Source organism: Musa acuminata, chromosome BXJ1-1 (genome assembly GCF_036884655.1).
Source record: "Musa acuminata AAA Group cultivar baxijiao chromosome BXJ1-1, Cavendish_Baxijiao_AAA, whole genome shotgun sequence".
NCBI lineage: Eukaryota > Viridiplantae > Streptophyta > Magnoliopsida > Zingiberales > Musaceae > Musa > Musa acuminata.
This window is the reverse complement of record NC_088327.1, coordinates 37,752,501-37,772,216: the sequence shown is the minus strand read 5'-3', so window position 1 is coordinate 37,772,216 and position 19,716 is coordinate 37,752,501. Positions and strand designations below refer to the sequence as shown.

The 19,716-nt window shown below is 32.9% G+C and overlaps 2 protein-coding genes across 2 annotated transcripts; both read left to right on the top strand.

The window, feature by feature from the left end:
• Positions 1–2,909: 2,909 nt before the first annotated feature.
• On the top strand, positions 2,910–9,479 carry LOC135587037 (light-harvesting complex-like protein OHP2, chloroplastic). The gene is made up of 2 exons (XM_065191471.1): positions 2,910–3,376; positions 9,185–9,479. The coding sequence occupies exons 1-2, from the start codon at positions 3,003–3,005 to the stop codon at positions 9,297–9,299; spliced, it is 489 nt and encodes a 162-aa protein (XP_065047543.1). The 5' UTR covers positions 2,910–3,002; the 3' UTR covers positions 9,300–9,479.
• Positions 9,480–10,268: 789 nt separating this feature from the next.
• On the top strand, positions 10,269–15,657 carry LOC135678537 (uncharacterized). The gene is made up of 3 exons (XM_065191463.1): positions 10,269–10,855; positions 12,849–13,075; positions 15,314–15,657. The coding sequence occupies exons 1-3, from the start codon at positions 10,632–10,634 to the stop codon at positions 15,319–15,321; spliced, it is 459 nt and encodes a 152-aa protein (XP_065047535.1). The 5' UTR covers positions 10,269–10,631; the 3' UTR covers positions 15,322–15,657.
• Positions 15,658–19,716: the final 4,059 nt, after the last annotated feature.

The window sequence follows — 19,716 nt, the reverse complement described above, 5'->3', positions numbered from 1 at the left end:
AATCATAAATATTTAATCATGATTGTTGTCATTACAAAATATTTCAATTCAAATAATCTCTTCTATTGATATGTCCAATATGATATTATTTTCTTTATAGACGATCTCTTGTTTTTGTTTCCCTACCTTTGTCTAATTCAAGGGTTATGTTCTATCTGATTTGATCTAAGATCTATTCTTAGCTAAAGGCTTACTCAATAACCACCTTTACCATTGGAGCCTTTAGTATTTGCCTTGTAATTTTCATAAAAATTAGAAATATTATTGTGTATCACACCCACCATTCCCCAATTATCGCCAAACTCAATAAACTCAATAAATATTGTTAGATACGTTGTTCAAGCTTAGAATTCCCTTTTTTTTTCTTTTCTTTTCTTTGTACCAATATTTTTTCTCCCATAAAGATTTTACTATCCCACCAACACTTAGTAAGTAGATTCAGAGGTATCATATTCTCTACTATAGTTAACACTATAATGGTCATATTAGTTAATATCTATCTTTAATTTTGTCACAAATATCAATATTTATTCCTAAACTTTCAAAATAAATGGATAAATAATTACTTAAGCCATTTAATTTAATCTAATAGGAGGATAAAAACACATGTAACTAAATAAACCGATAGAATTTTAGGAAAATAATTTATCGATTTTAATTTTATAACCATTATTATCATTTTCATATTCTTGTAATGCACCAACAACAATATTAATACAAACAACAAAAAAAAAAAGATGTGCAATAGGATAATAAACACCAAATAAAGTATATGTTGCATTATTAAAAACTTTTGAAATTCTTTCACACACATTCTCAATGCTACTATGGATATCAACAAATTTGTCTAACATTATTTACAATAGAAGTACTTGATAACTTTTTATATTTAAAATATTCTTTAAGCAATTCATATATAGTATTCTATCATGTAGGAACATCACTAGCAAATTTTTTGGTCAATTCTTTCATTAATTGTGGATGATTCTTTTATCAAACTTACCAAAAAAAAAAAAAAAAGATTCTTTAATTGATAGCTTGCTTAATAAGAAAATGTTTCTAAGAGATGTAAGTATATCTTGTATACATAAATTCGAAACATGACAAGCACATCTAACATGTTAACGAACTGCATGTAATTCCATAATAGAAGTGATATTTGTCGATGGATTATCAAAATCATTAAATATTTTAAAAATCAAATAATATTTTTATAAAATTATTTTTATCATTCTATAAATATTATCAACTGCATGGAAAACTCTAAAAGCATCGTTATTTATTCAATGACAAGTGGTTTTCATGTAAGAGTGTATGTATTTGCTAGTAATCACTCCAGTAAACACAAGCATCAAAAGCTCAAAAAATATTTCGCAAATCTTGTCTATAAATATCATATAAAGTGCAGCGGTATAAGAACTCATTATGTGATGGAATTTAAAGCCTCTTGACAATAATAAACAAATATGACATTTTCATCGAAACTAAAAAACAAATGTTCAATGATGATTAATCTAGCTATTACTTCATGACTTTTTTAACCAAAAAATAAAATAAAAAGTGAGAGAAGTAAGGTCCTCAAAAATTTGCATTTAACCCCCCGACTTGCATTGGATGTTTTTCTTTTGGAATATTTTATATCCTCCCTCTTGAACTCGAAAACTTAGATATAGTAATTACATGTGACATGGATCGTATAGACATCAATGTTGATGTATTGGCTTTCTTGAGTTGTCATGATTAAATTTTTTAAAGGCTTCTTCGTGGTGAAGTGATGGCTTTCGCTTGCCATCAGATCAAGAAAAGAGAAAAAAAAAAAAAGGTTTAAGAGATTGCTGTTTAAAATTCAATGAGTGCTTAATTAAAGGTGCTAAGAAGAACGACAGATTTGAGGGATATTTCTTTTTTAAATGCACCTAAAATTATATATTATGTAGTTGTTAGAAGGGGCAAATATATATATTTTTTTAATTTTTTTTTGTATTTTTAAATTATGAAATGATAAAAAAATATCTCTAAATATAACCATTTATATGACTGTTGGGAGGGAAAAGCTAGTAATTTACTTAGGAGCAAGAATCAAATCAGAGTTTCGATTTTCAAATATACTTAGGATGGTTTTGATTTTGATTCGATTTAGTTTTGATTTCGACTTAATTTGATTCTAGTTGAAACTGAACTGTGGTCTCGGCTCGATTCGATTCCAGTTCGAACTAACCTACCTCTAATTATCTTAAAACTATAATAATAATAATAATAATAATAATAATAATAATAAAGAAAATAAAATATATTGTTAGTTGAGAAGCTTAAATGAGTTGATTGTATTTTTTTATCTTAATATAAAATTATTTTAATTAAAAAAATTTATCTATCTATATTGATGGATCTTTTAAATAAATATACTAAATCCAATATAATTAGAGACTTTAAGTTATCTATAATAATAAATCATAATATCAATTTTGACACTGATAAAGTGTTTCACATGAGTCTTTGTTTGTTGCATCTTTTTACAAATGAGAAGTTGTGGAGATTTGATGATAAGAGTCTAAAAACTTAATGATAATTTATTAAAATTTTTATCAACTAAAATAGCCTCTCATATCACTAATTATTCATCTTCTTGTGATTATTAGAGGCATAATCAGAGAAAAATTAAGTTTAAAAATGTAAGTGTTTTCTTAGACTTTGGGGGAAATTGGAGACATGATTTAAGTTTAAAAGAAATGTAAGTTTTGGGGGAAATAAAATCCCAAAAAAATGTAAGTTTAAAAGAAAAATTAGAGACATAATTTGTCTTCCATCATTTTGGGGGAAATAAAAGAACATCCCTCTTTACCTTATCCACAACTTGGAGAATTTGATGGACCCTCTTTATTCCCTTTTGTCTTCTCAAACATGTCTTGCCCCTAAGAAAGTAAGCGCAAGACCACAAAAAGGGAAACAAAAGGAGAAGAAAAAAGAGAGAGAGAGAGAGTGTGTGTGAGAGGCAAAAAAGCATGTCTTTGGCTCCTTCATTTCCTTCCATCAAGATCAGAATCTCTCCTCATCCTTCTCACAGATTGCCTCTCAGGCCATCTACCATCATCAGGAGCTCCAAAGCCGAGGGCCCTCTAAGGAGACCTGCAGCTCCTTCTCTCTCCCCACCCACCCCTCCCTCTTCCTCTTCCTCTTCCTCTGTTTCTTCACCACCCCTCGCTCCACCTTCCCCTGCCCCCGCGCAGGCTCCTCTGCAGCCGGTGGTGGTGACTTTGGAATACCAGAGGAAGGTGGCCAAGGAGCTGCAGGACTACTTCAAGCAGAGGAAGCTTGAGGAGGCAGACCAGGGTCCTTTCTTTGGTTTCTTGACCAAAAATGAGATCAGCAATGGCAGGTACCAGAGAGAATTGATGGCTTATGCCTTTTTCATTATGACTTATTTTTTAGATGAAAGATTCACCTCACCTCATCTCATCTCTCTATTATATGAATATGTGGTTTGGAAAGATAGGATTGGTGTTCTTCGATTTACGTGTATTTATCTGATAGGTGATTTATCGAGTCTCAATCGCATGAAGATAGACATCAATTTACCTGGCGGACTAATTGCATTAGTAATTCAGAGAAAGAGATCATTATGATTGTAATACTATAGTTGTGCATTAGTAATTTAGAGAAAGAGATCATTGTGATTGGAATGAGCCTATCAATTTTATTTAGCTTAAATCATTAATCAAAATATTTAGGCTGAAGTTGATAATAATATACTTATTAAATCTTTAAAATCATAACATGACGTATACGAGACATAACCCTCCACGTTGTGACGTGTTATCTAATCTCATCCACGGATAGTCTTTTCCTACTCGAGTTCCCTTACTATACATTAATATTAGGTCGACTCTAATATCGATTGTTCTGACCTAGGCTTAGTGGGTTAATTGACCTGTCAACTTTATTAAACCTAAATCACATACCAAAATACTTAATCTTAAGTTGACGATCGTACGCCCATTAAATTCTTATAAGATACTCTTAAAAACTCTCCTACTTAAGGGCTTAATCAAATCATAACATGATGCATGTGAGGCGTAGTTCAATGATTACTCTATGGCAAGCGAGTTACTCCTTTCACGTATAGTTTTTTTCTACCTGAGTCCTCTCATCATGTCTTGATACTAGATTGACTTTGATATCAGTTATCATAATCCAGGCATCATGAGTTAATTAGTCCATCAACTTTATTGAATCCAAACTACTTATCAAAATACTTAGATAGAAGTTGACAGTAATATATCCATCAGATATATATATATATATATATATATATATATATATCTATCTGATGCTGTGACCAATTGGTTTACAGAAAATTTTCATTCTAGTGCTGTTCATTATAATCCATGAATTGAATTCGCGGTACTCCAACTTCTCCATGGATTGCTTGTTGCTGTTGTTTTTGCTAGACAACGTTGGATGTTCTTTTATCACCTTCTGCTTCCCCGCGGTTTGTTTGCTTTGCTGTATGTTGTTGTTCAGTGATCTTGCAGATGGGTGTTAGGCTTTCTGTGTTTCGATCTTCTAAACAGCAATGACAAGGTGATTAATTCTAAACTGATGACCAGAAATGTATGTGCTCAGGAATTCATAGTATCGTCACATGTTTCATCCTTATGACGAACTGTGACGAATTGGTTTATGATAATTTTCTTTCTAGATGCTGTTCATTACAATTCATGAAATGAATTCATGGTACTCCGTCAAGTTCTCTATGGAGAACTGTTGTTTGTTTTTGGAGAATGTTGGCTGTTAGATTGTCCTGTTTTGATTCTGTGCAACTTGTTTGCTTCGCTCTTTGTTGTTTGGTGATCTTGCAGATGGTATTAGGCTATCCTTTGTATCTTCAAAACAATGAGTTAGATTAAGAGATGTTTGTGTTAGATTATATGGTTTCTATCTAATTAGATAAGATATATTATAGATTTGATTGAATTTTGATTATAGTTATTGACCAATAGAAAGAAAATTTAATTATGATAAGATTTCTTAGGAAATGATCAGAGAGATTTCTAATTATCATTTAATCCATCGCTTATATGGATCCTACGAAGGATAGAAAAAGCAAAGAATGCGAGTTTAGTTTTTCTTGCATATGGACATAGCTTCAGTTTTCGGATCCGATAATAATGCATCTATAAATCAGATAAAAACTTTTTGAATGGCATCGAAAAGTATGTATCGTATATTTGATCTCCTGTTATTTGATTTTAATTTCTAGCATTAAAGTTTTCGCACGACAAAAGCATAATCATGATTTTTATATTTATAATTGGTATTAAAGTCATGTTTTAAAATTAAATACCTTAGATCTATTTATTAGCATTCTTCGCTAGAGAAAAGGTGTTATTCAGTTTTCATTTACGATGCTTAAACGATTCATCTGTGTTGTTGATCTGCTTTTATTTCTAGTATGTTCTATCATCTGTTTACGATTAATGCGAGATTTCTCATGTTTGATCGATAGACCACTATCGATAACTTATTGTTGATAATAATATTATTGAGGGAGGCGACCTCCAATAATTGTCAACCAAATTGCAAACAATAGTTGCTTATGTAGCAGAAGCACCGTGGGGTACAACAATTAGCGACAACTACATATATGATTGCCTATATGTAGTAGCCTAGCAACGATTAACTTGCCTTGGTCATAAGTGGTTGTAGTAGTACCGCTGCCTATGATAGTTACAGTGACTACAATAGTGCCACTATGTGCGGTGGTTATAGTGCCACTACCTATAGTGATTGCAATGATTATAGTAATGTCATTATTAGCGACTAATGCGACAACTGTAGTGTAGCAATGCCATTATGGTGGCATTTCTGGCTGTGGTCAGCATCAACTAGACATCAAAGTCTAGCAATTGAACAAGCGAAAGTGTGAGCACAACTACACGTCGCGATAATCGTTGGGGTCGATAATCAGAGTATGTGCATAATCACAGGTTGGCAAGGTGGCACAACACTACACAGTCACGATGTGGTCGCTAGTCAATGCACAACACATGTGGGCACGACGATGGTGTAGTCTCTAGTTGATGCATAGCCACGCGTGAGCACCATGGCACGGCACGGTACGACGATGGTGAGGTTCCTAGTTAATTGCGTGAGAACAATCATGCTATCACGGGTAGTGCGCAAGCGATAGACGATTACTGCATCGCTGGTGAGACTTGCATGCATGGGCAAGGTGAAAAGCAACTACAACAAGAGAGATTTTAGGTTTTTTTTTAACTAAAATGATCTTTTTACACCTCAAAAAAATTAAATAATTCTAATCTATGTTCTTAAATTCATTTTTCAGTTATGCCCTTCATAAATTGGATATTTTTATTTTATCTAACATAAAATTATAATTTTGTTCTTCAAAAATTAAAGATTTCTCTTATGTCCTCAATTATAAAATTGACTAATTTAATTTATTTTAATCAAATATTTTTATCAAACCTAATCATGATTATATTTTGACTATTTGATTAGATTTAGATCCGATTAATTAAATTTTGATCAATATTTTACTTTGATCAATTTTAATTTTGACGGACCTAATTTAGCATGTGGTTGGCTCAAATCTATGTGCTCAATTTGGGTAGCCCAATTAAATAGGATTGATTAATCTAAAAGTTCTATATGAATTTTTAAAAAAATATAAATTATTATTTTTCTTTATAGTTTTCTTATATGACATATTGACAAAATTTTATATTTAATAATTTAAAATATAGTTATTATTTTTAGATATTTATTTAGTTATTCATATATATATTTAAAATTATGAAATGATAATTTTTTTAAGTATGATATATGTTTTTTTATAATTATAATTATCATATGATTTTTTTATGTTGATTAATATTTAATAATTATTATGACTATTATTTTATTATTTTTGAACTATTTCAACATGTATTAGATTGAAAAAAATTACTAAATATTATTTGTAACTCATATCCTTAAGCTTTCTCTGATTAGTAGCTACCAAAAGTGGCCTAGGATAGTAGGCTTATAAGATGTGAACTATAATGAATATTTTAATATTTATAAAATATTTTTTATTATTTTTTATATTATTATATTGGTTTTATAGTCGTTAAAGTGGCCTAACCCAATAACTTATAAAATTATATTAAAAAAATTAATATTAAATGATATTAAAAAAATAATATTCATAATGACACATAATTAAGATATATAGATAATCACAAAAATGAATATATTTCGAGTAATTATGTTATAGGATAAGATGATAATATTTTAGATATCTATATAGTTTATGATTATATACCTAAATGTAACAATACTATTGTTGAAAAACTTGGGAGAGCATCACATGCACCGCCCCGAAAAATAAAATAGAAGCGGTAACACACCTTCTCTCGTGACATGTTCTTTCCTCGCGTTCATGCACTACCACAAACGTAGTAGGGGTAGTCCTTCTTGCTACCCTCTCACACCAAAGAGAGGGGTAGTCGGCTAAGGAGAAGCAATGAGAGGAGTTAGGGAGGTGGTGGCTAAGGGGTCTAGCCTTATAACCCTTTTAGTCCCACATCCTCTTTTATAGAGAGCTCTTACAATAAACCCTAATGGAACCTATTATATTGGATACTATATCTTCATCCAATTATCCTAGCATATTGGATACTAGATCTCCATCCAATTATCCCTAGCTTAATGAAAATTAGATCTCTATTCAATTATGCACTCTAAGTTTTTATTAGGTCTCACCTAATAGATCCAATAAAATAAGGACTTACATACTCAACCTCTATTTGTCATGTCATCCACTATTTGTGTATGACCCTTTAGGCCCAATACCAAGCTGGCCGTGAGTTGCATTTGTCAAAACTCCTTTTGACTCAGAACTCCTTTCGATTCAGTGAATTATCATCCCTTGATGATTCACTAACTCGACTATGGACGTACTAAGCCATTACGCCATAGTCCCCAGATGGTATGGAGGAATCTAATTCATTGGATTTGTCTGTACTCAATTACTATGTATGTGTAGTCCCTCATCCATCTAATATTTTTTTAGATCGAATACCGGGTGTGGTGTTGTTAGGCCTCATACAGAATCTTCTCGAGTCTTGCTCTAATCGGATTTTTCCAAAGAACTCATTCTCTCTTAATCTGAATGACCCTAGTCATGGATTTGTTTGAGTAAGAATACATGTAATATTCCTCTTATGACATTGAGAGCGAATGATCCTCTATTGATACTCAATTGCTCTCGTAAGATTGGCTACTACTCCCGATGACCTGTTGTGCTAGATTTGGAATCTCAAGACCTATAAGTTCGGTATCAAAGAATAGAATACTCATACAAGATATCCTTGGTGTCTCAAGGCTAAAGACTATACACACAACTAAGACCACAGAACCGTTGTTTGATGATGAGATATCATTAACCAGCCAATATTCTATGAGTGAATCATTCAGTGAATTCATTCTCCGATGAACATCTACACTATATCCCTAGTGTTCTCATTATAAGACCAACTGCCTCCATCATATGGATGGACATATAGATTTGATTGAATTTTGATTATAATTATCGATCAATAAAAAGAAAATCTAATTATGATATAATTCCTTAAGAGATATAAAGACTCTCATAGTCACCATTTTAGACCCTATACTCTTGCGTGTAAAAGGATAAGACTTTCTAGGGATGAAACAATCGGTTATTGAGATTACATATCTATTCTTAATCCTAATATATTGTTTATAACGATCTGGTAAGAGATAAGAAGAGATGAAAAGACGAATCTAGTTTTTTTTATAAATCGATGCAGCTTTCGGATTGGACGACGATGTACATATAAATTGAATGACTGTATCTTATATTTGATGTATTATTATTTGATTTTAATCTTTAGCATTACATTTTTTTACATAACACAAGCGTAACCAAAGTTTTTATACTTACAGTTTATACATAAGAATTTCTAGTATCAATCAAATATTCTAATCCTTACCGTGAGATTTTACCAACTGGTTTATCATAATTTTCTTTCTTGATGTCATTCATTACAACCCATGAAATTAAATTCTGCTACCCCATCAACTTCTCCATGGGTTTCTGTTGCTTGTTCTAAAGGATATCTCAATCACCAGTTTCTGTTTCTGTGCGATCTTGCAGATGGGCAATGTTTGGATTTGCAGTAGGCTTGCTGACAGAGTATGCAACAGGTGCAAGCCTGGTTCAACAGCTAAAGATCCTTCTCTCCAATTTTGGAATTGTGGACTTGGACTGATGCCTCATATCATAATCCACTTATCTGTAGGTTCAATCAAAGCATCATGAATCTGTCTTCTCTTACACTCACTACATTTCCCTTCCTCTGTTACATCACAGGCATGTAGAAGTCATTCTTGATCATAACTAGCAAATATTTGTGGAAGAAGTAAAAGAAATCGTGAAGGTTTGAAGCTTATTTCTAATGAGACTTTTATGAAGATGCCACTGATGAACATGGAAACGTGAAGTATCTGATAGAAGATAAGATTTCTCCATATGAGAAAATATCTCTACTCTGTTGAGAGAAATCTTTTATTCTATTGAGGAAAATCCTTTCTCATAATATATATAAATAAAAAAAAAGGAGATGTTAATGTATTCAAACTAAAGTTATTTAAATAAAGCTTATTCACTTCTTCTTCAATAAAGCTTCTGGTATCTGAGCCATTTACTTAGCAAACTTACATTCTCTCTTCTAATATGTATAAATAGGAGAAGGACATGTTAATGTATTCATGCTAAAATTATTTCAATAAAGCTTCTTCACTTTTTCTTCAATAAAATTTTTACAATAATTGTTCTTATCTTCTATTAGTTTCCTTAGTATCATCTTATAGATAAAATTAATCTGTTCATCATGCAGATCACAACGGTTAAGATGTTTGTGAGCCATTCAATATTATAATCTAATAAAAAAATCTATTGTAAATTTTTAACCTTGAATCTAGTCTTCATCATTTATCTTTATATTTATATATATACATATATATATATATATATATATATATATTCTTATTTTGCCCTAAAAATATAAATCAAATATACACACAAAACACCGCTAAAGATATTCTTAACACCTCCGACGAAACTACCCACACGCTTACCAGTCCTTCGAGGGGACGGAAGGAGTGGTTGACCGGATGCGTCATGTTATGTGGGCCCCACGCTGGCCGCGTCTCTCATCACAAGGCGGGCGGAAGTGAGAGGGCAAACACGAATCTCGCAGTCTCGCCTCTTGCCTGCGATTCCAAATCCTACCCCTGAGATCTGGAGATTGCGCCGGGGGCTTCTCTTCGTTCCGATCTCCTCTTCATCTCAGCACAGATCTTCGTGGTTCGCTCCGGGGTTTGGATCCCGATCTTGCTAGCGTTGGCTTTTGTTCTTCTTCGACATCTTAAATCTGGAAATTGTGTTGGAGAATTGTCGAGGCTTTGGTCTGTTTCTCCGTTCGATCGTTTGAAAGGAGAACTGGAAGCTGTCTGTTGCTGTGTCTTGATTCAGATGGTTCTTGCTCTGAATTAGAGAGCAAAAATAAGAAAGGTAGGGTTTTGGAGCGAGAGGAGGAGTCATGTTCTATGGGGCGATCGTTTGGGATCCGTGGCTCATCGTGTCGCAGATCGTCTGCTTTCAGTGCTTGTACTATCTGACCCTCGGATCGTTCATGGCCATTCTTGTGGGGACGCGGGTTTCCCAGATGAGCCTCATGTACTTCTTCGATTTCTCGACGCTCACAGCTTCCACCGTCACAGGGTGGTGCGCCATTGTTTCGTTCCTTCTCAGCTCCCTCGCTGGGTAAAAATATCATGTTTCTTGGTTTTGCAGATCATTTTGTTCAAACCTTCGGAGTTATCTTTCTGAAACTGATGTTCCTTTTGAACTCTTTATATTTATTGTTCATTTTACGCTTGCCTCCATATAGTAATTTGGCTCCGTTGAACATGTGGTCTGAAGTATGTGTTTCGATGTTATATTCAAGTTTACACACATCACAACTGTTAGTTCTGTGAGTTGCCTTTGATATTTAATGAATAGCAATTCCAGTTTTTGTGGTTCTTTGACTCTAGGGACCTTTGGCTTGCCAAACAAAAGTATTTATCATAACCCATGCTCTCAACTTTCACTTGTTTTGTCCAATGATATTTGGCTGTAATGAGGCAGTCCTCTCAGATTCACCTATCTTTCTTGAACAGTAATTTGTATGATGGAGACCGAATTTTCATGCCATACACATCTGAAATATCTTTAATATTTCCCTACAAACTGCTCCATAGCAGCTCATTCGAGTTCCTAACTATAACATTTATTTCTTACTTAAGAAATGTATTTATAACTTCTAGCTACTATGAGTTACATATTGTTATTCACAGCTTTCTTCATGACTCTATGTTTTTTTTCTTGATACAGAATGCCCTTATCTGGTATTGTAATGCTTTCTTTTTGCCTTGAAAAACAAGGCCTACACTTGGCTAGTAAGAATAAGGACGTTTTATGCATTACATGACTCATGAAAGTGACTTTACAAGATATATCTAGTTCTTAGTTCATATTATTATCAAGAGAAAAAGATTCTTTGATATCGCTATAGAAAGTCATTGACGGCTTTCAAGTAGTTCTTGCTGTGCATTATTCATGGTTTGCTTCTCATGGTACTAACATAGTCTTACAAAAGACACATGAATTGATAATACAATGGAAACAACAAAAGAAAAACAATGACAACAACAACCAAAATGATTCGTCACGTCACATGTTTAGGAAAAACAGATTCTTCTCTAAATTAAAATATTATTTCTTGGCAGTTCTGTGTTTGCAAGTATATTGTGTAGATGAAATAGTTTACCTATCTACATTATTTTTTTTTTGCCATTAGATATTGATAGTTATGTGTAGACATTAAAGTTCATCTGATGATACTAAAGGGAAGAAGGCAGCAAACTCTACATTCAATACTAATTGGTACTAGTGTACCATTGACTTCAGTGCTCATATTCTCTAATATTTTGTGATTTTTATCCGTTATCTGATGTCTTGATCAGTGCAAGATTACCATTAGCTTACCTTCGACAATTGCCATTTATCCATCTTGTTTACTGCTTTGGTAGGAATTCAATTTTCTTCCAAATAAATTGGTAGCTTAGTAGGATTTACCTTCAAAAGGAAAGGCTGCTTATAACCAACAACATTATACCTTGGATTTGTCATATTGGTATCAGGTGTTCCTAGACTAAAATCTCTTTAGCAAAGTACATTTGAATATTATGGTGAAGAGCAGCTTGTAATATTATTGATTAGTCTTGTCTTTTACAGGGGTGTTTTGGTATCTAGGATAGTGCGTATTGGAAGTCCATGCTATGTTCCCTAGACATGTGTGCATGTTTTATCATACATATATTCGTACATGAATATATATGCTCATACATGATAATGTCAAAGTTACCTCTTCCTTTGATACCTACTGTATACTCTTTTTCCTAATATATCGATATGGAAACTTTCTTCTTTGTCTCACAATGGATCTATGAGTTTGAGAATGATTTTACAAGTCATAATACATCTTGATTATGGAGGTCTCAAAAGTTCAATTTTCTTAAGTGTATAATGTTCCGAACTAAAAAAGTGATGGAAGAGTAGATAATAAGTTGATTATCTAGGCACACTGTTGCGTTAGCATAGGTACGGTTCAATAGGCTACTTAAATAATATTTAAAGTTTTTAAAACTAAACATGCTTGGTGAATGCTGATAACAGAATTAATTCCTTAATTTACCTCTTCTTTCTTGAGCAGGGCAATTTATTTGCTATATTTGGTAGAAAGAGCCAAAAAGTGCTTGGACTTTTCAGCTACCCTCTACATTATTCATCTCTTTATATGCATTATATATGGAGGTTGGCCATCTTCCATTACCTGGTGGGTTGTTAATGTCACTGGTTTGGCATTGATGTCTTTGCTTGGTGAGTGGCTGTGCATCAGAAGGGAGTTGCAAGAAATTCCTATCACACGACTTCGTTCAAGTAAGCAATCTTTTGCTTATTGCTATTGGTCATTTGTATTCTTATTCTTCTGTGGCAAATGCACACCTTTGTTAATGTTAAAATACTATGGTTGGTTTCTTCACCAGTGACTACTATTTTTTGGAGTTGCAAGTTTGCCCTCTGCTTGCATCAAAAACTTTTTCTTCTAACTTCATTAACTTCAATGTTAATGGATATTGTAAAATTATTATCTGTGTTGCCATCCTTTTATGTCAAAATTACAGATATTTTTGCCACATTTAAACTTTTTTAGTAAAAAAGACATGATATGGTGCCTAGAACCTTGCTTCCAATTCCTCATCCATGATCCAAAGCCTTGTGTTTTCTATGCAAATTTGCATCCTCTACAGTAATTAATGATTCAAATCAGACAGACATTTTTATAACTACAGTGGTTTTCTTCTTTTTAGGAATATTTTGTTACCTGGTATATCGTCAAATCATAATTGAAAGCTTTAAATAGTTTTAGATGACCTGAACTCTTAACCTATACCTAATGAGTGAAGGGACTGAAGAATGGAAGTGGTAGTAAACAACAATACCAGGTTCGAAGCTGCAGACTTTGTCCATAAAGCCTTCATGAAAACAGTAACTAATTACAACAGAAGCAATTGTTGGAGATGATACTCAAGATCATCAAGCTTCAGCTTCTTCTATTTCTTTTCATACTTTTAATTTTTTTATTGCATTCAAGGAGTTAATCATAACATGCTCAATTAGTGACTTCCCATGTGTTGTAGTTGTTAATTATCTAGCACAATTGTGATGGTATTTTTGGTTATCCATCTGTGTACTTTGCTAGCCATCCAAAACAGTGATTTAAATAGGTGCTCGGGCGCTCACCTAGGTGCTCGGGCGAGGCGAGGTGAGGCTCGAGCGCCTCGTGTGTGGATCAGGCGGCGCGCTTCAATGAGGCGCCGCTTGGCTCGCTCAAACCTGGGCGTCTGGCGCTCCGGGCAAGCGTCGATTCAAATAAGGTAATCAAACCAAACTTTTAAGTCTAGTTTGGTTCGATAGTAGTTAGTTTGGTTTGATTAAACCAACTAACATAGTTACTTACCCTCAAAAGCGGCACTTTACGGTTGCGCGACCCCGAGCCAACACTAGCGTTGTTTCTGCCTCCGCCACCGACACTTTCTGTTGCTGCCTTCGTCGCAGATGCAGCAGACCGAGCCTTCCTCTGTCGCCAACGAACGGGTTTGATGGCCTCGCAAGAGCCCATAGCTTCCTTCCGTCGTCGCTCCGTGTGCAATTCCTCAACCTGTCGAGGGAGAGGACCACAGGTTCCTCCGCCACTGCCGGACTCCCTTTGGAACTTTTGCCGTTGTTATCCGTAGCTTCCGCTACTATCGCTGCTGCCGTCTGCAGCTTCTGCCGTTGCCGCTTCTGCTACTGTCGTTTGTAGTGTTGTCGCAACTATCTTAAACTAATCCTCCGCTGCTACTGCCAGCTTCTCACCGCTACTACTATTGCCAGCTTCTTACCGTTGCCTCTCCTTGTCACTTTCGACATTGTCGGTGACAATTTTATCCCCTTACTATTAATAAATAGTTCTTTTCTCCCTCTCTAACTACTGTTAACTATAAATAATATATTGTTAACAGTAGATTGTTAACTACTATATAAACTAATCTCTATTTACTAGATTGATAATATAGATTTTAACATTGCTAATCTTTGTTTATTTAAAACGTTAGTGTTTTGAGTCTTTTTGACATTTTTGTTACTAAAAGATGGATAATGTGACTTGGTACTTTAGATCTTTATAATTTAATGTCATATTTTTATTTAAATAAACATATTTATCAATTATATTATATATTTTTTATATTTTAATATTTCAGAGAGTCTCGTTTCACTCGGGCGAGCACTTAGCGCCTAAGGCTTTTTGGGACCTTGGCACCTTTAGGCATCTAGCACATTTTAAATCACTGATCCAGAGAAAAGTAGGTCCACTACTAAATTACTAATAACTTTTTTGTTAGTAATTAGGGTGGAAACTACCTAGTTCTAGGTGAACTTGGAAGCTACCTGTGTATCATTCTAACTTAGGATCCATATGTAACACACACACACAGAGGGAGTTATGAGGTGTGCCTCCATGTTCCGTAGGATTTTAAGAAACGGAGTCCAAAATAACTTTTATGTTTTAATCACTCTACTCTACTCTCGTTTTTATAATAGGCATTAGTTGACTCTGAGGTTTATTCTCTGCAGATGTTTGACAGGTTAAAAGAGCATAGGTATATGACAAATCCAAATACACGTCTGATGCTTCTTCATATTCTTCAGAATCAGAGAGATTTACATCACTGAAAGCAGTTAAATGTTATAGTGGCTGCTGTAAAGAATTTTCTTTTTGTGGAACTCCATTGTCAAGTTGTGAAGGAGCTTAAATGTGATACGACACATCAGAAATGACATGCTCTACTTTGCTATCTGAGTACCAGCAAGGTTAATCTTTTATTAATTGTTTTACTGGATGGTCTTGCGGCAACCCAATTAAATATGTAATCAAACAAAAACAATTCAAAGTGTTACTTGCCCCTTCTATTTCTTTATGGTGATCGACTTCCATGTCTTTTTGTTCTCTTTTTAGGGTGTGTGCCCAAGTATAACACGTGTGAAGTGATACTCTTTCTTTCTTAGATCTTTTTGTTGATGATTCTATAAAGTTGTGAAAGAATGACCACCAATTAGTGGCATATTCTGTCGTTCCATCTTATTTTGATTAACAAGGGTGATAAACCCATGCGTGTCGATGGACTTTGGAAGTCTTGGATCTTAATTTCCTACATGTTGGTGACTAAAAGGTCAGTGATTTCTAATTCTCCAGATTGTTCTAATGCATTATTAGCTTGTATTTTGAAGGTTTCAAGAGTAGTGTTTTCTTCCTTTTTCTAGACACATTTTCTTCATTCATTTCTTCCATTCCAAACGTATCTGTTCTGATATTTGTGGCTGCTAAAGTGAGTCAGTCTACTTTAGTGTAGTCGTGTAGAAGAAGGCTTTATAAAATTATTTCTGATAATATTTAAGTGATTTCTTGACCCAAATTCTGTGTTCACCTTAAATTGATTACAAATTAAAATAGAAATTATAACCTTTTACTTGAAATATAAAATTTAACCTGTTTAACAATAAAATAGAAAATTTTAAATAAATTGATACGTAGATGAAGAATTATATTCTTTTTAAACGGGTTAAATTATTTTTTAATATGATCCAAAAAAGTGTGACCCCATTCAAAAATAGTGCAACTTAGGTCTACATTTTTTTTTCCCTCCTAAAACTTCATAAAATGATATTTGATAATATTTGAATAATTTTTTGTCCCCAATTGATTCTAGATTCACCTTAAATTGGTCAAAATAAAAATATTTTAAGAACTAAATTAATTGAAAATAAAATTTCAAAAGGCCAAAAATAGAAAACTAGTCATTTAAGGCTTCATAAAAAATTTGGCCAAAAAAATTGTAATTTTAGCTTAAATTGATCACAAATTTAAAAAAAATTACTGTTTAAGGTTGAATTAACTGAAAATATGTCTTGTAATGGTCCTAAAATTAAAAAAAAAAAAAAAAAGTTACCATTTAGAGCTCATTAGATATTTCTAAGGTTTTTTTTTTGGCAAAATTTTGCTATTTTTGGATAAAATAGATTTGTGTTCCACTATTTCTAAATGAGGTTATACTTATTTTAATTGTGACCCTACAAATAGTTTACTCCCATTAAAAGATAATGTGGCTGAGGGTTCAAAAGAATTTCTTTTCAAAACTTTAGAAAACCTTATTAGATAATATTCAAGTGGTTATTAATCCAAAATAATTTTGAATAAATTTACCTTAATTTGAACAAAATTTAAAAAATAAGACTAACTATTTTAAAGCTTGAAAAATATAAAAATAGTCATTTTTAGCCCTTTTCAAGTCATTTTAAAGAGATTTTTCTTAAAATTTGATATTTTTAGATGTTATTTTTTATTTAAAATATAGTAATAATATCATTATATTACATTTTAATTTATATTCAATAATACAAATTTTTGTATTTTTTTATACTATTATTTATAATTAAAATTTAATGATAATTTGAAGATTAATTTTATATAATTATTTTATGCTTTTATTAATTTAAACAGATAAATATTTGATAATTTTATTCAAAATTTTAAGATAGATATTATTTATTTTGGACCAGTCCAAATTTTGGGTTGATTAAATCTGGCTTAGTCGAATGGGGTTGTTTGATGAGAAAGGAAATGAAATAAAATAAAATAAAAGAGTCTTTGAGAGCACGAAAAACAAAAACAAAATAAAAATGGACATTGAGAAAAAGATAATATTAGTAACTATTTTTTTTTTAGAAAAATATGTGTATTTCACTCTAGACATGACTATGGCCTCCACATGGTGATTACATGTAAATATGAAGTATGGAAATAGGTAGATGAGTATTTCGATTTTTCCTCAGAGTTGTTCTCCAATCGGTTCAGTTCTATCAAATGTTTTTGAGGAATGACATGAACTTACTAGAAATGTAAAATGCAATAGCATGATATACAACAACTTAGCGGCATCCATTACGATCAACAAAATCATAAGGTTTTTTTCTTCTTCTTTCTTTCTTTCGTTTTTTTTTTCCCGAAAACTAAAACTTTTATGTTTGAACTCAAGATTATCTGAGTTCAAAATGCAAAGTGGAGCTCCCCACAGTAGTTCTTCTTCTTTACATGACATGACTATGACTAGCACAATCAGCCTCATGAGTCACAAATAAAATTCCTTAACAACAAGATCTTTGACAAGGTAATCAGCATCCATTGCAATATGATTAATTCCTTAGCAACAATCAACTCATTGATGTAGGGGTCACCAATATAGAATGAACTTTAAGTCTTACTAAAGAACATTTGCCCCAATAATCTCTTAAGGGAAGGTCAACCTCTTTTAGTCCAACCTGAAATATTAAACATCATATTAGTTTTTAGTTTGATCAAACTATAAAGACATGTCAGCGGAATACGGAGAAAATAATGTGTCCATTTAGTTTTTATTATCATGATAGTCATATTTGAATCATGTAATTATAGGTTTGGAGCACTTCACTCTTTAATACCAGATTTATAGGTTTGGATGTCTCAGATCTAACATAATCGATCATCGGAAGTGGTAGTCAACCTTATAAGGGCTATTGAGTGTTGATAGAGGATCATCCATTTTCAGTATTATGAGAGGAATATCTCATATGTTCTTGCTCAAACAAATCTCTGGTCAGAGTCATTCGGATCGAGAGAGAAAGAGTTATTCGAGAGAATCCGATTAGAGCGAGATTCGAATAGAAACTGTATGAGTCTGACAGCACCATGTCCGGTATACGATCTTTGAAATATTAGATGGATGAAAGATTATAGGTACATAGTAACTGAGGACATATATATCCAATGGATTAGATTCCTCTGTATCGTTTGGGGACTACGGCATAGTGGCCTGATAAGTGTGCAGTCGATTAGTCGATTTAATTATTATGGAGATAATAATTCACTGAGCTAAAAGGAGTTCTGACAGGTATGACTTATGACCAGCTCGATATTGGGCCTAAAGGGTCACATACATATGGTAGGCATTACGATAAATAGAAGTTTAGATATGAGATATCCGTCGATGCCCCTATCTTATTAGATATCCAATAAGCTCATGAATTATTGGATCCTATGGATGAGATCTAATAAGAGCTCATGATAGTTTATTGGATAGAGATCCACTAATCTAATAGGCTTAGGTAGTTAGATGGAGATCCAATACCCAATAGAGGAGGATCCATTAGGGTTAAGTTGATAGAGGACCTCTATAAATATGAGGGTTTCAATAGTTTATAGGCTCGAGATTTTTGCTTCCTCTCCTATTCTCCTCTCCCTCTCCACCTCACTTGGAGTTTTGAGAAGCGTTATCGCAATCCTACCGTGTGAATCACAGCTAGAGACGAGGGCGCTTGACCTCCTTCACCCTCTCCTATAGATCTGTAGGGATTCAGGGATATACGATCTCCCTAGGTAACACAATCTATCTCACACGTGGTTTTTCATTTCTCGGATTTTGTACATCAATCTTCACACGACGACGAACATATCTTTGGGAATTGGGGATTTTCTTTTCTGTTCTTCCGCTATGCATATGATATCGCCCCCAAGATTTCCCAATAGATACTACATTATTTATTAAATATTTTAAAAATAATTTTTTTATTATTTAAATTTATGTTGATGATATTATTTTTATTTCTATAAATGAATCATTGTATGAATCATTTGCCAAAAGTATGAGTCAAGAATTTGAAATGAGTTTAATAGATGAATTGATATTTTTCTTACGATTATAAATTAAACAACTAGGTGATGAAACTTTTATTAATCAAACTAAGTATGCTTTGGATCTACTAAAATAATTTTATTTAGATATTACTAAGGCTATTAACACACCAATGAGCACTTCTACAAATATAGACAATGAAAAAAATGGTTTGATCAAAATACTTATAAAAGTATGATAGGTAGTTTACTATATCTTACTGCAACTAGACCTGATATAATATATAGTATTGGACTTTATGCAAGATTTTAA